The sequence below is a fragment of the Myotis daubentonii genome, chromosome 20, assembly GCF_963259705.1.
Source record: "Myotis daubentonii chromosome 20, mMyoDau2.1, whole genome shotgun sequence".
Classification (NCBI taxonomy): Eukaryota; Metazoa; Chordata; class Mammalia; order Chiroptera; family Vespertilionidae; genus Myotis; species Myotis daubentonii.
The window spans coordinates 1088113-1105620 of record NC_081859.1 but is presented as its reverse complement, the minus strand read 5'-3'; the positions used below and the strand labels follow the sequence as shown (position 1 = coordinate 1105620).

The window sequence follows — 17508 nt, the reverse complement described above, 5'->3', positions numbered from 1 at the left end:
CCTCCCCCCCCCCGGGCGTGTGGGGTGGTCAGGACCCCAGACCGGTTGTTGCTCACAGACCCTGAGCCTGGGGCCCCAGGGGAGGCAGCGGGGCCGGGACCCTGGGGAGCGCCTGGCCGGGGGGAGTCAGGTGAGCACCCACGCCGGCCGGTCTGAGGGGGGCTGGGCGTGAGCCTCCCAGGTGTGGCCGGGAGCAGGCGGGAGTGGAGGGCCGGGGGGCAGACGGCTGCGTGCTCTGTCCTAGTCCGAGTTGGACAAGATGACCTTCCTGCGGGCTGTGGACACCCTGGCCGGTGCCGTCCGCGCCCAGGCCAGCGGCTCTATGAACAATTACATACCCAAGACCCTGCTGGCCAAGAAAATCGAGGTGAGGGAGGCCCGGCCCCGCTCCCCTGGGCGGGAGGTGGTCCCCCAGGCCTGAGGCCAGCTCCTCCCTCTCTCTCTCTCTCTCTCTCTCTCTCTCTCTCTCTCTCTCTCTCTCTCTCTCTCTCTCTGACGGGATCCCTGCCTCTTCCCGGCCCTTCCAGACCCTGATGCTGGAGGAGGGCGGCAGCGAGCTCTTGACCAGCAGCGTGCGCCAGCAGGCCATGCTCTCCATCGTGGCTCTGAGGTTCCCCCTGCGCCCCCCCCTCTGTCCCCGGGGTCCCCCTGCTCAGAACACGGGGTTGGGAGGAAGGGCAAGGGTTTGGGGGTGTGGGTGTCAGGGCCCCATGACTGCCCCCTCACCTACCAGCATCCGGGGTGGGGGTGGGACCCCCCGGTTCCACTACTGGGAGCCTTGGAGGATGTGGGTGTGGGGAGGGCTCTGAGGGGGAGCCCAGGAGAAGGGTTTTGGGGTTCAGGTCCCTGTCATTCCCTGTGCCCCCGAGACAGCAGCTGAGAAGGTCCCTCCGCGAGGTCCCAGGCCCCGGACCCGGTGCCCCGAGCGCCCCCCACAGCCCCCCTCTCCTTCCCGCTGCCCCCCCAGCCAGGTGGACCCCCCCTTCCACCTGGACCAGAAGCTGGACCTGGTGAACGCGGCCGTCGCCTGCGTGTTCTCGCTGCCGCTCATCGTGCCCAGCCAGAACCGGAAGGAGAGCGCCAGCCTCTACCTGCAGGTGAGCCCCCACCCCCAGGGGCGCCCCGATGTCCAGGCCGGCCCCAGCGCTGGCGGTCTTTCCACTGCACTGAGCTGCGTCTTAAGTTCGTCTAATACGTGTGGGCTGCTTCCGTGGACTTCTTAAAAATATGTTTTTATTGATTTCAGAGAGGGAGGGGGAGGGAGAGGCAGAAACACCAACAATTAGAGAGAATCGTGGATCGGCTGCCTCCTGCACGCCCCACACTGGGGATCAAACCCACAACCCTGGGAATGTGCCCTGACCGGGAATCGCACCGTGACCTCCTGGTTCATAGGTTGATGCTCAACCCCTGAGCCACACCGGCCAGGCCACAGCCTCTGTCTCAAGAGCATCTAATGAGGAAACCCGGGGTTCTTAGGCCTCGCGGACCATAGAATACCCAATCCTCCCGGTTTTTCGAATAGAAGTTCCCTCGATCCAGCAGAACGACCCCCGTGGGGAGGGTCCCGGGGGCTGTGTGTGAGGGGAGAACCCCGACGTGCCCGCCCCCCACTGCTTGGCCGTCCTTTGGGGAGGGGCCCCGGTCCAGCCTGCGGGAGGGCCGGGAGGGCCGGCGCTCGGGGAGCCTGGAGTGTAGCGGCCGAGCTGGAAGGGCCCCCACTTTCTTGGCCCCTGAGGAGGGCCCGGGGGGTGGGGGTTGCCCAGGAGCCGACGGGGACACCATGGCTGTCTGTCCCCCAAACCCCCCATGTCCTGTTTGTCAGACGGTCCAGGCCTTAGACGACATGCTGCAGGCCCTGGTGATGGACGGCCGGGACCCCAACATGGCCATGCTGCAGAGGATGCTGGAGGTGCGTGTCGGGAGATCGGACAGGGACAGGGGACGGGCTGGGGGTCCCTCTGGCCCAGGGAAGAGCCTAGCCCCAAACAGCGGGGCCCAGTCCCTAGCGTACCCCAGGGAGTCCGAATACCCGTTTAGAGAGAGTGGAAGGGAGAGGCAGAGACAGAGAGAAACATCGATGTGAGAGACACACATCGATGGGTTGCCTTCTGCACGCGCCCCAACCAGTGCCCGGGCCAGGGAGGAGCCTGCAACCGAGGTCCATTCCCTTGACCGGAATCGAACCCGGGACCCTTCAGTCCGCAGGCCGACGCTCTATGCACTGGGCCACACCGGCCAGGCCCATCTGTGTGTCTCTTTGGCCTTCTGTCGTCAAGGATGAGGGCTCAGGCCGAGGCGGGAGGGGCCCTGGACAGAAGGTGCTGACGGCCCTCCTCCCTCCAGATCGTCCTGCCGTGGCTCACGATGTCGGAGAAGGAGCAGGAGCAGAGCCGGGCGGCCTACACCATCTCCCACCTGCTGCGCTTCACCTGCAACTTCCCGGAGCTGTTGGTGAGCCGGGCGGGGCCGACAGCCTGTGGCTCTGAGGGCAGCACCGGAGGGCGGGCAGGGCACCGCTACTTCCTGGCTCATGCCTTCTCTGCTCCTGGGGGCATTGCCCTCGGCTGAGTGAGCCCCGACGGGCAGACGCGTTGGTGGGGGGCCTTGGCCTAGACCCGTGGTCGGCAAACTGCGGCTCGCGAGCCACATGCGGCTCTTTGGCCCCTTGAGTGTGGCCCTTCCACAAAATACCACGTGCGGGCGCGCACGTACAGTGCGATTGAAACTTCGTGGCCCGTGTGCAGAAGGCGGTATTTTGTGGAAGGGCCACACTCCAGGGGCCAAAGAGCCGCATGTGGCTCGCGAGCCGCAGTTTGCCGACCACTGGCCTAGACCTAGATCCACAGCTAATGGGTTTCAGGATTTTTTTTTTTTTTTTTTAATGGATTTCTTGTTTTTCTCTGTGTGTGTGTGTGTGTGTGTGTGTATGTGTGGTTTTTTGGGGGTTTTTCGTTAATCCTCACCTGAGGACATTTTTCCATTGATGTTTAGAGAGAGCGGAAGAGAGGGAAACCCAGAGAGAAACATCGATGTGAGAGAAACACATCCCTTGGTCGCCTCCTGCACGCGCCCCGACCAGGGCCCGGGCCGGGGCGGAGCCTGCAACCCAGGCACGTGTCCTTGACCGGGATCGAACCCAGGACCTTTGGTCCGCAGGCCGAGGCTCTACCCACTGAGCCACACCGGCCTGGCGGTTTCAGGGGTTCGGCTGCCCCATCTCCCTGGGGGCTGAGGCGGAAGGGCTCTCCCTGTGTGGAGCCGGCCAGGTGGGGGCCGCCTACGGGCAGGTGATTGAGTGAAGGTTGGGGAGGGGGCCGGCGGTCCTGGTGGGGGGACGCTGCCTCTGAGGGTGCCCGGGGGACCGCCGCCTCTTCCCGCAGCACCTGGCGGACTTCTCCATCAGCGGGAGGCTGATGGCCACCTTGGGCATCTTCTGCATGAGCCGCAGCCCCGACGCCAGTGCGGGGGCCTCGGAGGGGCTGCACTACCTGTTCAAGGTGTTAGTGCTGCACAGAAGTAAGTGGGGGGGCCTCTGGGGGGCCTGTGACTGCAGCTGGGGGGACCCACTGACCCACCAGCCCAGCCCAGCGCGGGGCGGGTCCCCATGGCCGGGCACGGGCGAGCTTTCGCCACAGGAACTCAATACCCATGCCTGCTGTTAAGAGATTCCAGAAGGTTCTTGGAGGGCCCCCCCGCACAGCTTCCCCCGACCCTGGGCCTGGCCCTGGGCGCGCTCCCCGTGCCGTTGGTCACACGTCCGTCCGTCCGTCCGTCCGTCCATCCGGCGTGGACCCCGCGGATCTGAGTGGAGGGGCAGGGGCCAGGCTGTGCTCCTCCCCGCGGAGGCCCTGCCCTGACGGCTGCTCTGGGTTCAGGCATGAAACACAAGACGGAGCTGATCCTGAGGGAGCTGCAGAAGCATTTCCGTGGGGAGTGGCTCGCCTACATCGAGGACCTCGCCATGGTAACGCTCCCGCTCCCTGCCCACGGCGTGGGGGGTGCCCGGATGGGGAGCGTGTGCCGGGGAGAAGGAGGGCCTGGCCGGGGCCACAGAGGCATAACCCGCCCCCCCCCCCCCAACACACACACAGACAGACACAGGGGCATGTCCCCAAGGAAGGCCCATCCCCCTAGCCCAGTGACGGCGAACCTTTTGAGCTCAGCGTGTCGGCGTTTTGAAAAACCTTAACTTCACTCTGGTGCCGTGTCACATATAGAAATCTTTTGATCTTTGCAACCATAGTAAAACAAAGACTTATATTTTTGATATTTATTTTATATATTTAAATGCCATTTAACGAAGAAAAATCAACCAAAAGAATGTGTTATAGGTTCGCCATCACTGGCTTAGCCTCTAGGCTAGCAGCACTCGGTTGATTGAAGTTTGAGGTCACACCTTTTTCTGCGCTGCGGTCAGACAAGTCTTTCTAAGATACAAATGCCAGCCTGGTATTCCCCATCTGACTCTTCACTGACTCCCGGATTTTCTTTTTTAAATAGATTTTTATTGATTTCAGAGAGGAAGGGAGGGGAAGAGAGAGAGAGAGAAACATCCATGATAAGAGAGAATCATCGATCGACTGCCTCCTGCACGGCCCCTACTGGGGATCGAGCCCGCAACCCGGGCATGTGCCCTGACCGGGAATGGAACCCTGACTCCTGGTTCATAGGTTGATGCTCAGCCCCTGAGCCACGCCGGCCGGCCGGGCCCTTCTTAGCTTGGCTCACACTCACCTCGGTCAGCTGTTTACCTGATGGTCAGTTCCAGGAGGGCAGAGGTGGTGGGCGTCCTGTGTGCGGTCCCCTGGCCCCCGGCAACAGGGCCAGGCCGCCTGGGGACTCAGCCCTGGGGAAGTGCCCGGAGAATGTTCAGCCTCAGACACGAGGGCCTTGCTGCAGGCGGTCAGTCGGCTCGCTCTGAGCATCAGACTCACGTCCACTGGGCCACCTGACGGACTGGGTTCCAAGTTCCACACGGAAACGCCTTTTGCATGGTCCCCTGTGTCGCGTGGTCCGGGCTCTCGTTTCTACCCGGGGGGCGTCAGCGCTGGAGGCTCCTGGTGCTTGGCCAGGGACCGGCCCCCGCGGCACCCTGGTGGCTGGACTCCGGGCGTCCAGAGGCCTCGGGGGACCCCAGGGCTGGGAGGCCCCACGGCAGCGGCCACAGCGCCTTTTCTTTCTCCAGTTCTTCAGGGAATTCCTGAGCCCGGAGGAGAGGATGGACGCCGTCATGGTGTTCATGGAGGCCATGGCCAGCGACAGGGAGGACGACGTCAGGGCCGCGTCCAAGATCCTAAGAATGACCCTGAAGTCCTCGATGCCGGAAATCGGGAAGGTAGCAGCCGTGAGGGGCCGGACGGTTCAAGGCCAATGTCAGGGTTCCTCCTTCCTGTTCTCTTTTTATTTTTATTTTTATTTTTTAAATATATTTTATTGATTTTTTACAGAGAGGAAGGGAGAGAGATAGAGAGCTAGAAACATCGATGAGAGGGAAACATCGATCAGCTGCCTCCTGCACATCCACCACTGGGGATGTGCCCGCAACCCAGGTACACGCCCCTGACCGGAATCGAAGCTGGGACCCTTCAGTCCACAGGCCGACGCTCTAGCCACTGAGCCACACCGGTTTCAGCCTTCCTGTTCTTTTTAAAAAAACCTTTTGATTTCAGAGAAGAAGGAATAGGGGGGGGGGGGGAGAGAGAAACATCAATGATGAGAGAGAATCGCCACTAGGCTGCCTCCTGCACGCCCCCTACTGGAGATCAAGATGGCAACCCCGGTCAGGGCACATGCCTGGTTTGGCTGGATCCCTAGTAGGGGGCATGCAGGAGGCAGCCTATTGGTGGTTCTCTCTCTCTCTCTCTCCCTCTCCCTTCCTCTCTGAAATCAATAAAAAATATATTTTTAAAAATATATTTTTTAATTTCTGTTGATCTGCACCCCGCCCTCTGCATGGGTGCCTGGCTATGGAGGTGCCCGGCTATGGGGGTGCCCAGCTATGGGGGTGCCCGGCTATGGAGGTGCCCGGCCATGGGTCTCCTGATGAGCAGGGGTTGGGCATCCAGGAAGGAACCTTTGTCCCCCCGCCCTCCCACCTCAGGTCCCGGAAATGGTGGAGTTCATTTACCACAATATGAACAGAATCGCCGAGGCCACGGCCCAGGAGACCATGAGGAAAGTCCTGCAGCTGCTGGCCCAGGCCTACGCCGACGACGTCATCCTGACGCTGCTCCAGATGCAGGACCAGTCCCACAGGTGGGCCCCCGCCAGCTCCAGGCGCGAGCCCCACAGACTTCTGATTCGCCCCTTCTCAAATGGATCCGACTCCTTTTTGTCCCCAGTCCTCCCCCCGAGGACGTTTCCCCATTGATTTAGAGAGAGAGGGGAAGGGAGAGGGAAAGACAGAGAAAAATATCGATGTGAGACAAACACATCGACTAGTTGCCTCCTGCACGCGCCCAGACCAGGGCCTGGGCTGGGGAGGAGCCTGCAACTGAGGTAGGTGCCCTGGGCCGGAATCGAACCCGGGGCCCTTCGGCCCACAGGCCGACGCTCTATCCACTGGGCCACACGGGCCATTTGCTCCCCTACGGGTTTCCTGTCCCCACTTCGCTTTCTTCTGCTCGCATCGCATCGGGGTGGTGGCCTTGCTCTGCTGGCTGTGAGTTTGATGGGCACCGGCCGGGGAGCCGCGGGGCCCCTGGAGGGTGACAAGCCGCTGCGCTCCTGCCTCCGCAGGGGGAACCGCAAACCCTGGGAGATCCTGGCGTCCATTCCCCAGAGCTACGTGGTGATCATGGAGCACCTGCTGCGGAGGCTGACGGTGCACCTGAAGCACAGGGCGCCGGAGGCCAGCGACAGGAGGCAGATCTCCCCGCTGATAGTAGGCGGGGCCCTGGGGTTGGGCGGGGCCATGTGGCTGGGCGGGCCCTGTGGTTGGGCGGGGCCCTGTGGCTGGGCAGGGCCCTGTGGTTGGGCGGGGCTCTGTGTCTGGGCGGGGCCATGTGGCTGGGCGGGGCTCTGTGTCTGGGCGGGGCCCTGTGTCTGGGCGGGGCTCTGTGTCTGGGCGGGGCCCTATGGTTGGGCGGGGCCCTGTGGTTGGGTGGGGCTCTGTGTCTGGGCGGGGCCCTATGGTTGGGCGGGGCCATGTGGCTGGGCGGGCCCTGTGGTTGGGCGGGGCCCTGTGGTTGGGTGGGGCTCTGTGTCTGGGCGGGGCCCTGTGGTTGGGCGGGGCTCTGTGTCTGGGCGGGGCCCTGTGGTTGGGCGGGGCTCTGTGTCTGGGCAGGGCTCTGTGTCTGGGCGGGGCCCTGTGGTTGGGTGGGACTCTGTGTCTGGGCGGGGCCCTGTGGTTGGGTGGGACTCTGTGTCTGGGCGGGGCCCTGTGTCTGGGCGGGGCCCTATGGTTGGGCGGGGCCCTGTGTCTGGGCGGGGCCCTATGGTTGGGCGGGGCCCTGTGTCTGGGCGGGGCTCTGTGTCTGGGCGGGGCCCTGTGTCAGGCACTGGGGCAGGCAGTATCCTCGCTGCCTGGGCCTTGCTGTCCTGAGCTCCTTGGGCCGCCGCCTTCTCCTCTCTGTCCGGTGGGCCATTGCAGAGTCTGGGGTGCGATCCGTGGGAGGGTTTCGCAGTCCACCGTGCCTCCTAGGGGGACAGGGTAGCTTCTATTTCTCCCCGGGGGCTTAGGGAGGACCGACACCCCCAGGCCCTGTTAACTCTCTAGGACGGTGAGACAATAAGCAACGGGCAGTGCGGGGAGCACTTTACTAGTAAAATCATGGTGTTCTGCACAGCCCGTGTGGCTCAGCGGTGAGCGTGGACCCAGGAACCAAGAGGCCTCCAGTTCCAACCTGGTCAGGGCGCATGCCCAGTAGGGGGCGTGCAGGAGGCAGCCGACCCATGGTTCTAGCTCATCATGGATGTTTTTTTTTCTCTCTCCCTCTCCCTTCCTTTCTGAAATCAATAGTTTTAAAAAAAGCATGCTAAAGGGGGGGGGGGGGAAAGAAAAAAAGAAATTAAAATAATAGCATTCTAGGAATTTCCCTTGATGTTTCCTGGCTCCCATGCCTGGGATTTCTGGGCCAGCCCGTCATGGTCACTGTGGGTGGACCCAAGAGCTGAGGCCAGCGTTGCCCATGTGCCCGCTCTCCGCCCACCCCAGGCCACCAGGGCCATGCATGAGTTGCTGCTGGAGCCCAGCCGGCGGATGGAGGTGCAGACGCTGTTCCCGCCGCTGTTCATGGCGCTGCTGATCCAGACGTCCTTCCTCGTGGTGGAGGGGGGTGCCGAGGCCGCCGGGGGCAGCGAGCATGCCACCAAGTGGATGGACCCGGTCAGGTACCTCTGGTCCCCAGGGCCCACCCTCTGAACACCCCCATCCAGGTACCCCCTGCCACCTCCCGACCCCATCACACCCCCAGCCAGGGCACGCGGTTCCCCACACTCCACTGTAACACGTTTCAGTGGTCTTTTAATTTTTTAAAAAAAATATATTTTATTGATTTTTTACAGAGAGGAAGGGAGAGGGATAGAGAGTTAGAAACATCGATGAGAGGGAAACATCGATCAGCCGCCTCCTGCACACTCCCTACTGGGGATGTGCCCGCAACCAAGGTACATGCCCTTGACCGGAATCGAACCTGGGACCCTTCAGTCCGCAGGCCGACGCTCTAGCCACTGAGCCACACCGGTTTCAGCTAATTTTTTTTTTTTTATGTTTTATTGATTTCGGAGAGGAAGGGAGAGGAAGAGAGAGAGAGAAAAACATCCATGATCAGAGGGAATCATGGATTGGCTGCCTCCTGCACACCCCACACTGGGGATCAAGCCCGCAACCCGGGCGTGTGCCCTGACCAGGAATCGAACCCTGACCTCCTGGTTCATAGGTTGATGCTCAACCACTGAGCCACGCTGGCTGGGCTCAGTGGACTTTTAATATATTTTTTTTAAATTTAGTTGTTAAATCCTCACTTGAGGATATTTTTCCCATTGATTTTTAGAGGGAGGGGAAGAGAGAGGGAAAGACAGAGAGAAATATCGATGTGAGAGAAACACATCGATGGGTTGCCTCCTGCAGGCGCCCGGACCGGGGCCCGGGCCGGGGAGGAGCCTGCAACCGAGGTACGTGCCCTGGACCGGAATCGAACCCGGGACCTTTCGGTCCGCAGGCCGATGTTCAACTACCGAGCCATGCCAGCTGGGCTCAGTGGACGTCTTAGAAGACGTTAGTTCTGGCTACTGGGCCGAGGCTGAGATTCTGTGCCCACGTGTGATTGCACAGTGATGCCACCCCTGAGCCCACAGCCCCAGCCTCAGGCCCTGCCCCCTGCTGCCTCCCTGCCTCCCCTCGGGCCTCGTCCTCGTGTGAGACGGCAGCCTGGTCTCCAAGGGCTGCCCCACCCCCAGCAGATCTCAGGGGGTTTCCAGTGGGCAGGCGGGGGAGGGGAGCTGAGGGGTGGGTGCCCCCCTGTCTGCTCTCGGTCCCTCCCCAGCTCCACCGTCGAGGCCCTGAAGACCCTGATGTGGAGCACGGGGTACGGGGACTACGTGTCGTATGTGCAGACCCAGGAGGGCTGGGAGCTGCTCACCAGCCCCGAGAGGCACTACGAGGGCGTCGCCGTGCTGGCCAGGTGAGCCCGTGCTGCGTGCCTGCCCCGGGCCCTCCCAGGAGTGGCCCTGTGTGCCTGCCCAGGCTCCCCCTGGGTGCCCCCTCCTAAGCCCGGGCTGCCTCTGCCCCAGGCCCTCCCGTGGGTGCCTCTTGTTTGCCCCTGCTAAGCCTGGGCTGTGTCCCTGGCCCCGGGCCCTCCCGGGGGTGCCCCTGTGGCCAGGCCTGACCCCCGCCCCCCACCCCAGGGCCATGGCGACCAGGGACTGTTGGCACAACTGCCCGGTGTTCAGCCTCATCATCCAGATGCTCCGCGAGCAGGAGTACAGGGACCACCTCACGGCCTTCGTGCTCCTGGCGGAGGTGGGTCTTCCAGCTGTCAATCAAAGATGCCCATCAGAGGCGTCCGGTGGGAACAGTGCCTCCGCCCCGGGGGCCACACGTCGGAACGCGGGCCGCGCCCCCCGGCGTGGGTGGGCCCGGAAGCCGGTGCTGCCGGTCTGAACGTGTCTGGTTAGCTTTCGTCTTTTTAATTGCATTTCAGAGACCGCATGGACATGTGTAGACGTAGGCAGATAGACACACGAAGTCACGCATGCCGCGATCTTTTTTGTTGTCCCTTTAAGAACATTTCCCACTTTAGCCTTCTCCCTCCTATGACATCGGTCTTGCGCCCCTTCTCCACGGCTCCCGGGTATCTCGCAGGCACGCAACCAAAGCCATGTCCTGCCATAGTTTCCCCAGGCTCACATGGTCACACACAGACAGATTGGTATCTCTAGGTCCCTATCTATCTATCTGTCTGTCTATCTATCTATCTATCTATCTATCTATCTATCTATCTATCTATCTATCTCTATCTATCATCTATCTATCTATCTATCTATCTATCTATCTATCTATCTATCATCTATAATCTTTAGCTACCCATCCATGTATCTCTCTCTCCCTCTCTGAAATAAATAAAAATCTATTTTATCTCTATCTATCATCTATCTGTATCTATCATTTATCTATATCTACCCATCTATCTATCTATCTATCTATCTCTATCTATCATCTATCTATCTATCTAATCTCTCATCTGTCTATCACCTATATCTATCCACTAGAGGCCCAGTGCACGGATTGGTGCACCGGTGGGGTCCCTAGGCCTGGCCTGCGGGGATCGGGCTGAAACCGGCTCTCCGACATCCCCCGAGGGGTCCCAGATTGCGAAAGGGTGGTTCTCGGGTGACGCACCCCAGAATCAGGCTCCCTCCTCTCTGGTTCCGGCTGCGTCACCTGAGAACCACCACTGCCAAGGGACCACAGCTTGGCAGCTCCTGCGTTGAGCGCCTGCCCCCCTGGTGGTCGCTGTGTGTCATAGCTACTGGCTGGTTGGTCCGTCAGGCACTTAGGCTTTTATATATATAGGTTACCAACATCGCCTATCGCTATCAACTATAGATCCGTCAATTGATCGTCTATGTCTGTCTCTCTCTCACCCATCTACCTACCCACCATCTCTGAGTGCCTTCACCCCTCCAGCTCCCGGTGGGTGTCACAGATGCCCGAGGCAAACTTGTCAAATAAACCAAGGGCCCCCGAGAGACAGGGTACGGAGTTCCCTTCCCTGAGCGCGGCCTCTCGCCGGCCCCCCCACATCCCTCGGCACAGGTCTGTCCTCACGCCCAGCCAGGACCCCAGAGTCCACGCCGCCCCTCCATGCCCACGGTCTCCGTCCCTCTCGTCTCCTTCGCCAGCTGCTCCGGTGCCGGGAGGTGGTGGCCTCCGTGGACGACGCCACCACCCGCGTCCTGGCCGGCTGGTTCCAGTGCGAGGAGCCGGCCACGGTAAAGCTCCTGCTGCGGGTGGCTGAGACCTTCGCGCTGCACGGAAACATGGTGAGGCGGCGGGCGGCTCCCTCCGGCCGCCGCCCAGTCGGTGCCAGGATGAGAGCCTGGCCCCCCCCGCCCCTGCCCCCCCCCCCCCCGGTGACCGCGGCCCTGACCCGCGGGCGGGGAGGAATCCCTGGACTGTCCCTCCGCAGACCAGGCAGCTGGGCCTCCTGCAGCCCTACGTGCTCAACTGCTGCCACTCGGAGGACGGCGAGGTCGTCACCCAGGCCTTCCTGGTGCTGGGGTGCCTGGTGGAGCACCTCACCTGGCAGAAGCTCCCCTCCTTCCTGGTGCAGCTGGCCTTCACGCTCGGGCCCTTCTTTGAGGCGGTAGGGCCCCCCCTCACCCCACGGCTCATGGCCCAGCTCCAGGCGCCTGGGGAGATGGGGGTGGGGGGAGGGCGGGGGAGTTGGGAGGAATGATCTGGAAGGCCCTGCTGGCTTGGCCTGGATGCCGGGGGCCGATGGCTTTTGTCCTCCCTTTCTTTTTCTTCTTCTTCTTTTTTAAAAAAAATATATTTTATTGATTTTTTTTACAGAGAGGAAGGGAGAGGGATAGAAAGTGAGAAACATTGATGAGAGAGAAACATCGATCAGCCGCCTCCTGCACACCCCCGACTGGGGATGTGCCCGCAACCAAGGGACATGCCCTCGACCGGAATCGAACCTGGGACCCTTCAGTCCGCAGGCCGACGCTCTATCCACTGAGCCAAACCAGCTAGGGCTCTTTTTTTTCTAAAATAGATTTTTATTGATCTCAGAGAGGAAGGGAGAGAGAGAGAGAGAGAGAGACATCCGTGATGAGAGAGAACCGTGGACCGGCTGCCTCCTGCACGCCCCGCACTGGGTATGAGCATGTGCATGCAGCCCGGGCCTGTGCCCTGACCGGGAACCGATCCCTGACCTCCTGGTTCATAAGTCGATGCTCAACCCCTGAGCCACACCAGCCGGTGGCTCATGTCCTCTCAAATAAGGATTATAAGGGGGAGAAGGGGGCAGTGTCGGTGGGGCATGGAGGGGCCTGGGGGGCATGCGGTCAGGGCGTGAGATCCGGGGGCCGATCCCCGGTGACGGGCCAGCGGACGGAGGCGGAGGGTGTCCCTTCGCTCAGGAGTCGGAGCCCCTGCGCCTGAAGGCCTTTGAGATCTACGGGATGGTCCTAGCCAAGGTCAAGAGGTCATTCCTCGCGTCCCCCCTGAAGCACCAGGTGCTCAGCTCACTGGTCCTCCTGGTGGTGCACCTGGCGGACAGGGACGCCCGCGTGGCCCAGGTGAGCGCCAGGCCGGTTCCGCAGGGACTGGGAGCGGGGAGCGCTCGGGAAGGGGCTTCCATTCCCATCACGGGCACAGGCCCGGGTCGCAGGCTCGATGCCCAGCAGGGGGTGTGCGGGAGGCAGCTGATGGATGTCTCTCTCTCATCCATGCTTCTCTCTCCCTCTCCCTTCCTCTCTGTAAAATCAGTAAAAATATATATTTATTTTTTAAAAAAGTAAACCCCCGGCTAGCGGGAAAACTGCCTGGAGATACCGCCCTTCTCCCAACCCTTTGCCCTCTGCGCGCCCCTCTGCCCCCTCCCAGCCCCGCTCCCAGCCCCGCTCCCAGCCCCCCTCCCAGCCCCCCTCCCGGCCCCCCTCCTGGCCCCCTCCCAGCCCCCCTCCCGGCCCCCCCTCTCGGCCCCCTCCCAGCCCCCCTCCCGACCCCCCTCCCGGCCCCCTCCCAGCCCCCCTCCCGGCCCCCCTCCTGGCCCCCTCCCAGCCCCCCTCCCGGCCCCCTCCCAGCCCCCTCCCAGCCTCTCTCTCAGCCCCCTCCCGGCCCCCCTCTCGGCCCCCTCCCAGCCCCCCTCCCGACCCCCCTCCCAGCCCCCTCCCAGCCCCCCTCCCGGCCCCCTCCCAGCCCCCCTCCCGGCCCCCTCCCAGCCTCTCTCCCAGCCCCCTCCCGGCCCCCCTCCCGGCCCCCTCCCAGCCTCTCTCCCAGCCCCCTCCCGGCCCCCTCCCAGCCTCTCTCCTGGCCCCCTCCCAGCCCTGCTCCCTGCTCTGGCCGCCCTCCACCAGGTCTGCCGGCTCGCCCTCTGCCGCACGGCCTCCATCCTGGGCTGGTGGCGGCTCCGCGCCGTGTTTGCAGACAGGGACCTGTGGACGATCCTCAGAGCCCTGGTGAGCGGCGGCCCCCGGGGCGGGGACCCAGGCCGGGTGGTCTCTCTGCCACGCCGGGTCCGCCCTGACCCGGAGCCTGTCCCCCAGCTGGAGCGGGAGGCCGGCCGCGGCCTGTGGCTGCTGACGCAGAGCCTGTCCCTGCTCCGGAGCCCGCAGGCCCCCGTCCGCCAGGCCGCCGTGTGGTTCACAGGTGGGCCCCTCTGCTCCCAGCCAGGGTGTCCTGTCCCGGGGTCCCCCCGTCACCCCCACCGACGGCCCGGCCCGGGACGCAGGGTCTGGGGGGCGGGAGGACTGTCTGCTCTGGGAAGCTCCTTCCTGGGGCAGAACAGGCCTCGCCCTGGGAGGCAGGTCCCAGGAGGCCGGGCCAGCCGAGCTCCCAGGTGCGAGTGTCAGGGCTGGGGGTGTCAGGGCTGGGGGTGTCAGGGCTGGGGGTGTCAGGGTTGGGGTGTCAGGGCTGGGGGTGTCAAGGTTGGGGTGTCAGGGCTGGGGGTGTTAGGGCTGGGGGTGTCAGGGCTGGGGGTGTCAGGGCTGGGGGTGTCAGGGTTGGGGTGTCAGGGTTGGGGTGTCAGGGCTGGGGGTGTCAGGGCTGGGGGTATTAGGGCTGGGGGTGTCAGGGTTGGGGTGTCAGGGCTGGGGGTGTCAGGGCTGGGGTGCTCTGTGGGACACTCAGAGCCCGGTGGGAGCACAGGGGTCCCCTGTCCGTCCCCCCGCCCTTCGGAGAAGCAGGGACGTCATTTCAACCTCCTGGGAAAAGTCCGAACGGGAGGCTGGCCATGTCCAGTTTGGGGGGGGGAGAGACGGACCAGGGGCGGGGTGGGGGAGGGGCCGAGCAGGTGCAGCCAGGCCCCTCCCCCGCCCTCGGGGGGCCCTGAGGTGCCGTGTGCCCCGCAGGCCAGGTCATCCAGAGCCTGGAGGTGGCCCCGGCCGCTGACATCGAGGAGGCCTGCACAGGTGAGTGGCAGGGGGGCTCCCGGAGTCACCCCCAGACAGGAGGGACGAGAGGGGCTCATCCCCAAGGCGCTGAGGTTTGGGGTGCTGGTCGGGGCCCTCCTGCCCCCCTCCCCATGTCCACTCACTGACCCCGCCCCCGAGCCTGTGGCCCCCAGAGGAACTGAGGCTCATATTGCAACGCCACCAGCACCCCCACCCCCGTTTCTGTGCACAGCCTCCCTGGGGGCCCCTTTCCGCTCCCAAGGCCCGGCCCCCCGCCCGGCCCACAGCGTCTCTGGGCCAAGCACCCGGCGTTTCATTTGTTTTTTTAAATAATATATTTTTATCGATTTCAGAAAGGAAGGGAGAGAGAGAGAGAGAGACATCCACGATGAGAGAGAATCCTGGGTCGGCTGCCTCCTGCACGCCCCGCACTGGGGATCGGGCCTGCGACCTGGGTTGGAGCCCTGACCTCCTGGTTCGACCCCTGAGCCGCACGGCCGGGCGCCCCCGCACTCTGTTCCAGCCCTGAGGTCCATGAGCGAAGACGCCGACCCCTCGGTCAGCTGCCTCGCCACGCAGACCCTGCACGTCCTGGAAGCCAGCAAGAGCCGGCCGGCCCGAACCCGGACCTCCTGGCTCTGCTGCCGGCGGAGATGCTGAGGGAGCCACTCCGGACGGACAGACGGACGGACGCCGCGCCCTCGGGTGGCGGCCCAGAGCGGGCGGCTCCTGAGCCCTGGGCTGGAGGTGGAGGCCTGACCTGCGCCACCTTCGCAATAAAAGGAGGAACTTCTGCCCTGGCCGGTGTGGCTCAGTGGATAGAGCGCCGGCCCAAAGGACTGAAGGGTCCCGGGTTCGATTCTGGTCAAGGGCACGGACCTGGGTGGCAGGCTTGATGGGTGTGGGAGGCAACCAATCCCTGTGTCTCTCACATCGATGTTTCTCTCCCCCCCCCCCCCCTCCTTCCACTCTCTCTAAAAATCAATGAAAAATACCCTCAGGATTAACAACAAGGAGGGGCTGCTGTGGGGCAGGTCTCCTGGCCTTTCCAGGTGAGTCCGTGCCCGGTGGGTGGGCCGGCCACCCCTTAGCAGCGGTCCCCGGGGCCCAGGCTTTCCCAGCCACCCCTCCGCCCTCTCCCGCTCCACCAGGGGCCCTGAGGCCAGAGCCGGAGGTTCTTGGGAACGTCTGCCTGCCCTGTCCTGGGAGCTGAGGCTGCAAGCCGAGCTGGGGGTTCTGGGCGGGGCTCCTGGTTTAGGCCGGAGAGGGGTTGATTAACGGGCATTGTGAGCACGTAACTCCCCCCCCGCCCCCCACCTGAGAAGGGCCCCCAGGAACCACACCCCCACAGCCCTGGTCATTCCGGTTTTATTATGACAACTTCCGAGAGCACACACATCGGTCTGGGAACAGAACTGTACAGCGGGCGGGAGGCTTAAATAACTTCCGTACACTATATACAGTCGCGGGCGGAGGTACAAACCGTACATCCACCTTGTGCTGGCCACGCGGGCAGGAGCTCGAGCCCAGGGAGCCCTGCCGGGGGCCGGGGCAGGGCAGGGGTGGCGGGGAGAGAAGAGCTGGTGGGCGGGGCCGGGCCGGTTCGCTGCAGGGGTCCTCTCTGACCCTTTGGCTCTTCTTCGTGGGGCAGGTTCCACTCCTGTGCCAGGACCTCAGGACTGGCCTGGGGCGTGGTCGGGTGGGATTGGGCTCATCTGAGTGCTGCGGAGGGGTCAGGGGTGGGGGTAGAACGAAGATGCCATGGAAGAGAGAGAACTTTCCTCGCCCATGGGAGGGCGGGGAGCGCAGGATCTGGGAGCCAGGAGAGGGGGCAAGGCTCGGGGGGGCCTGGCTGAGCTAAGAGTATGACCCGCAGCTCCCAGTTGGGGATGGCAAGGGGGGGCGAAGGCCCCGGTTTGGGGTGCCCCCTGGGAGGGAGCTCGGCGCTTGAAGGCACAGGCAGCTGGAGGGGTGGTGCCCGCACCCTACCCAGACCGCACGGGAGCCCGGGGCGGCCTCTGATGGAGCTGGGCATCCCCATGGCCCAGCAGCTGCCAAGCGGCCAGCGTGAGAAAGTGCGGCCGCAGCTGTTCAGCTCTTTCCTGCCTTCCAGGCCCCAGCCCCAGGCCCCAGAGGGCGGCAGGCGGCTGGGCTGCAGCTGCCGTGAGGGTGGGGGTCCCAGCCTCTGCCCCTGCCTCCTGCTCGGGCAGCCTCCGGAGCCAAGGCCAGCGGCCGACCTGGGGGACTCCGGCAGCCAAGGGGAGTCACTCCACTGAGACCAACACCGAGAGGTTAATACTGCGAACGGCTGGGCCCAGGACGGAGGAGCCGAGGAGGCCCCGGGGCAGCAGGAGGGACACCGTCCCCCCCCCCGCTTCCCCCCCCCCCCCCAGGAGCTTGCCAAGGGCCCGGCCGGTGTGGCTCAGTGATTGAGCATCGACTTATGAACCAGGAGGTCAGGGTTCGATTCCCGGTCAGGGCACAGGCCTGGGTGGTGGGCTCAATCCCCAGTGTGGGGCGTGCAGGAGGCAGCCGGTCCATGGTTCTCTCTCATCATGGATGTTTCTCTCTCTCCCTCTCCCTTCCTCTGAAATGGAAATTAAAAAAGCACTCACAGGGGTCAAGGGATGTGGGTCCGGACTCATAGGGACTCCGCATGGAAGGATTTGGGGTGCGGGGTCCAGACAGGGTGCTTGCTCCCGGGCCCACGGCACCCCACGTGGCCTGGCCTCAGGTCCTTGCGGGGGGTGGGGTGGCGGGCAGGAGTGGGTACAGAAGAGGAAGAAGACGGTCGCCCCAAATCGGGCTGAGCCCCGGGCGAGGCCTGGTCTGAGCGGGGGCGGCCCCCCAGAGCCTCCAGGCCCCGTGTGCACGGCTGCGGCCATTGTGCTCAAACCACACCCATCTGTGCTTCCGACGCGCGGGATGCGTGTGCGAGGAGGC

The 17508-nt window shown here is 63.6% G+C and overlaps 2 protein-coding genes across 2 annotated transcripts; both read left to right on the top strand.

Annotated features, from left to right (window-relative positions):
- Window positions 1-3080: 3080 nt before the first annotated feature.
- On the top strand, window positions 3081-8365 carry LOC132222640 (uncharacterized). The gene is made up of 6 exons (XM_059677834.1): window positions 3081-3519; window positions 3879-3967; window positions 5189-5338; window positions 6104-6279; window positions 6742-6886; window positions 8159-8365. The coding sequence occupies exons 1-6, from the start codon at window positions 3417-3419 to the stop codon at window positions 8363-8365; spliced, it is 870 nt and encodes a 289-aa protein (XP_059533817.1). The 5' UTR covers window positions 3081-3416.
- Window positions 8366-8761: 396 nt separating this feature from the next.
- On the top strand, window positions 8762-15459 carry LOC132222639 (uncharacterized). The gene is made up of 8 exons (XM_059677833.1): window positions 8762-9626; window positions 9850-9964; window positions 11347-11541; window positions 11634-11810; window positions 12592-12829; window positions 13499-13822; window positions 14524-14583; window positions 15089-15459. The coding sequence occupies exons 1-8, from the start codon at window positions 9280-9282 to the stop codon at window positions 15223-15225; spliced, it is 1593 nt and encodes a 530-aa protein (XP_059533816.1). The 5' UTR covers window positions 8762-9279; the 3' UTR covers window positions 15226-15459.
- The last annotated feature ends 2049 nt before the right edge of the window (window positions 15460-17508 follow it).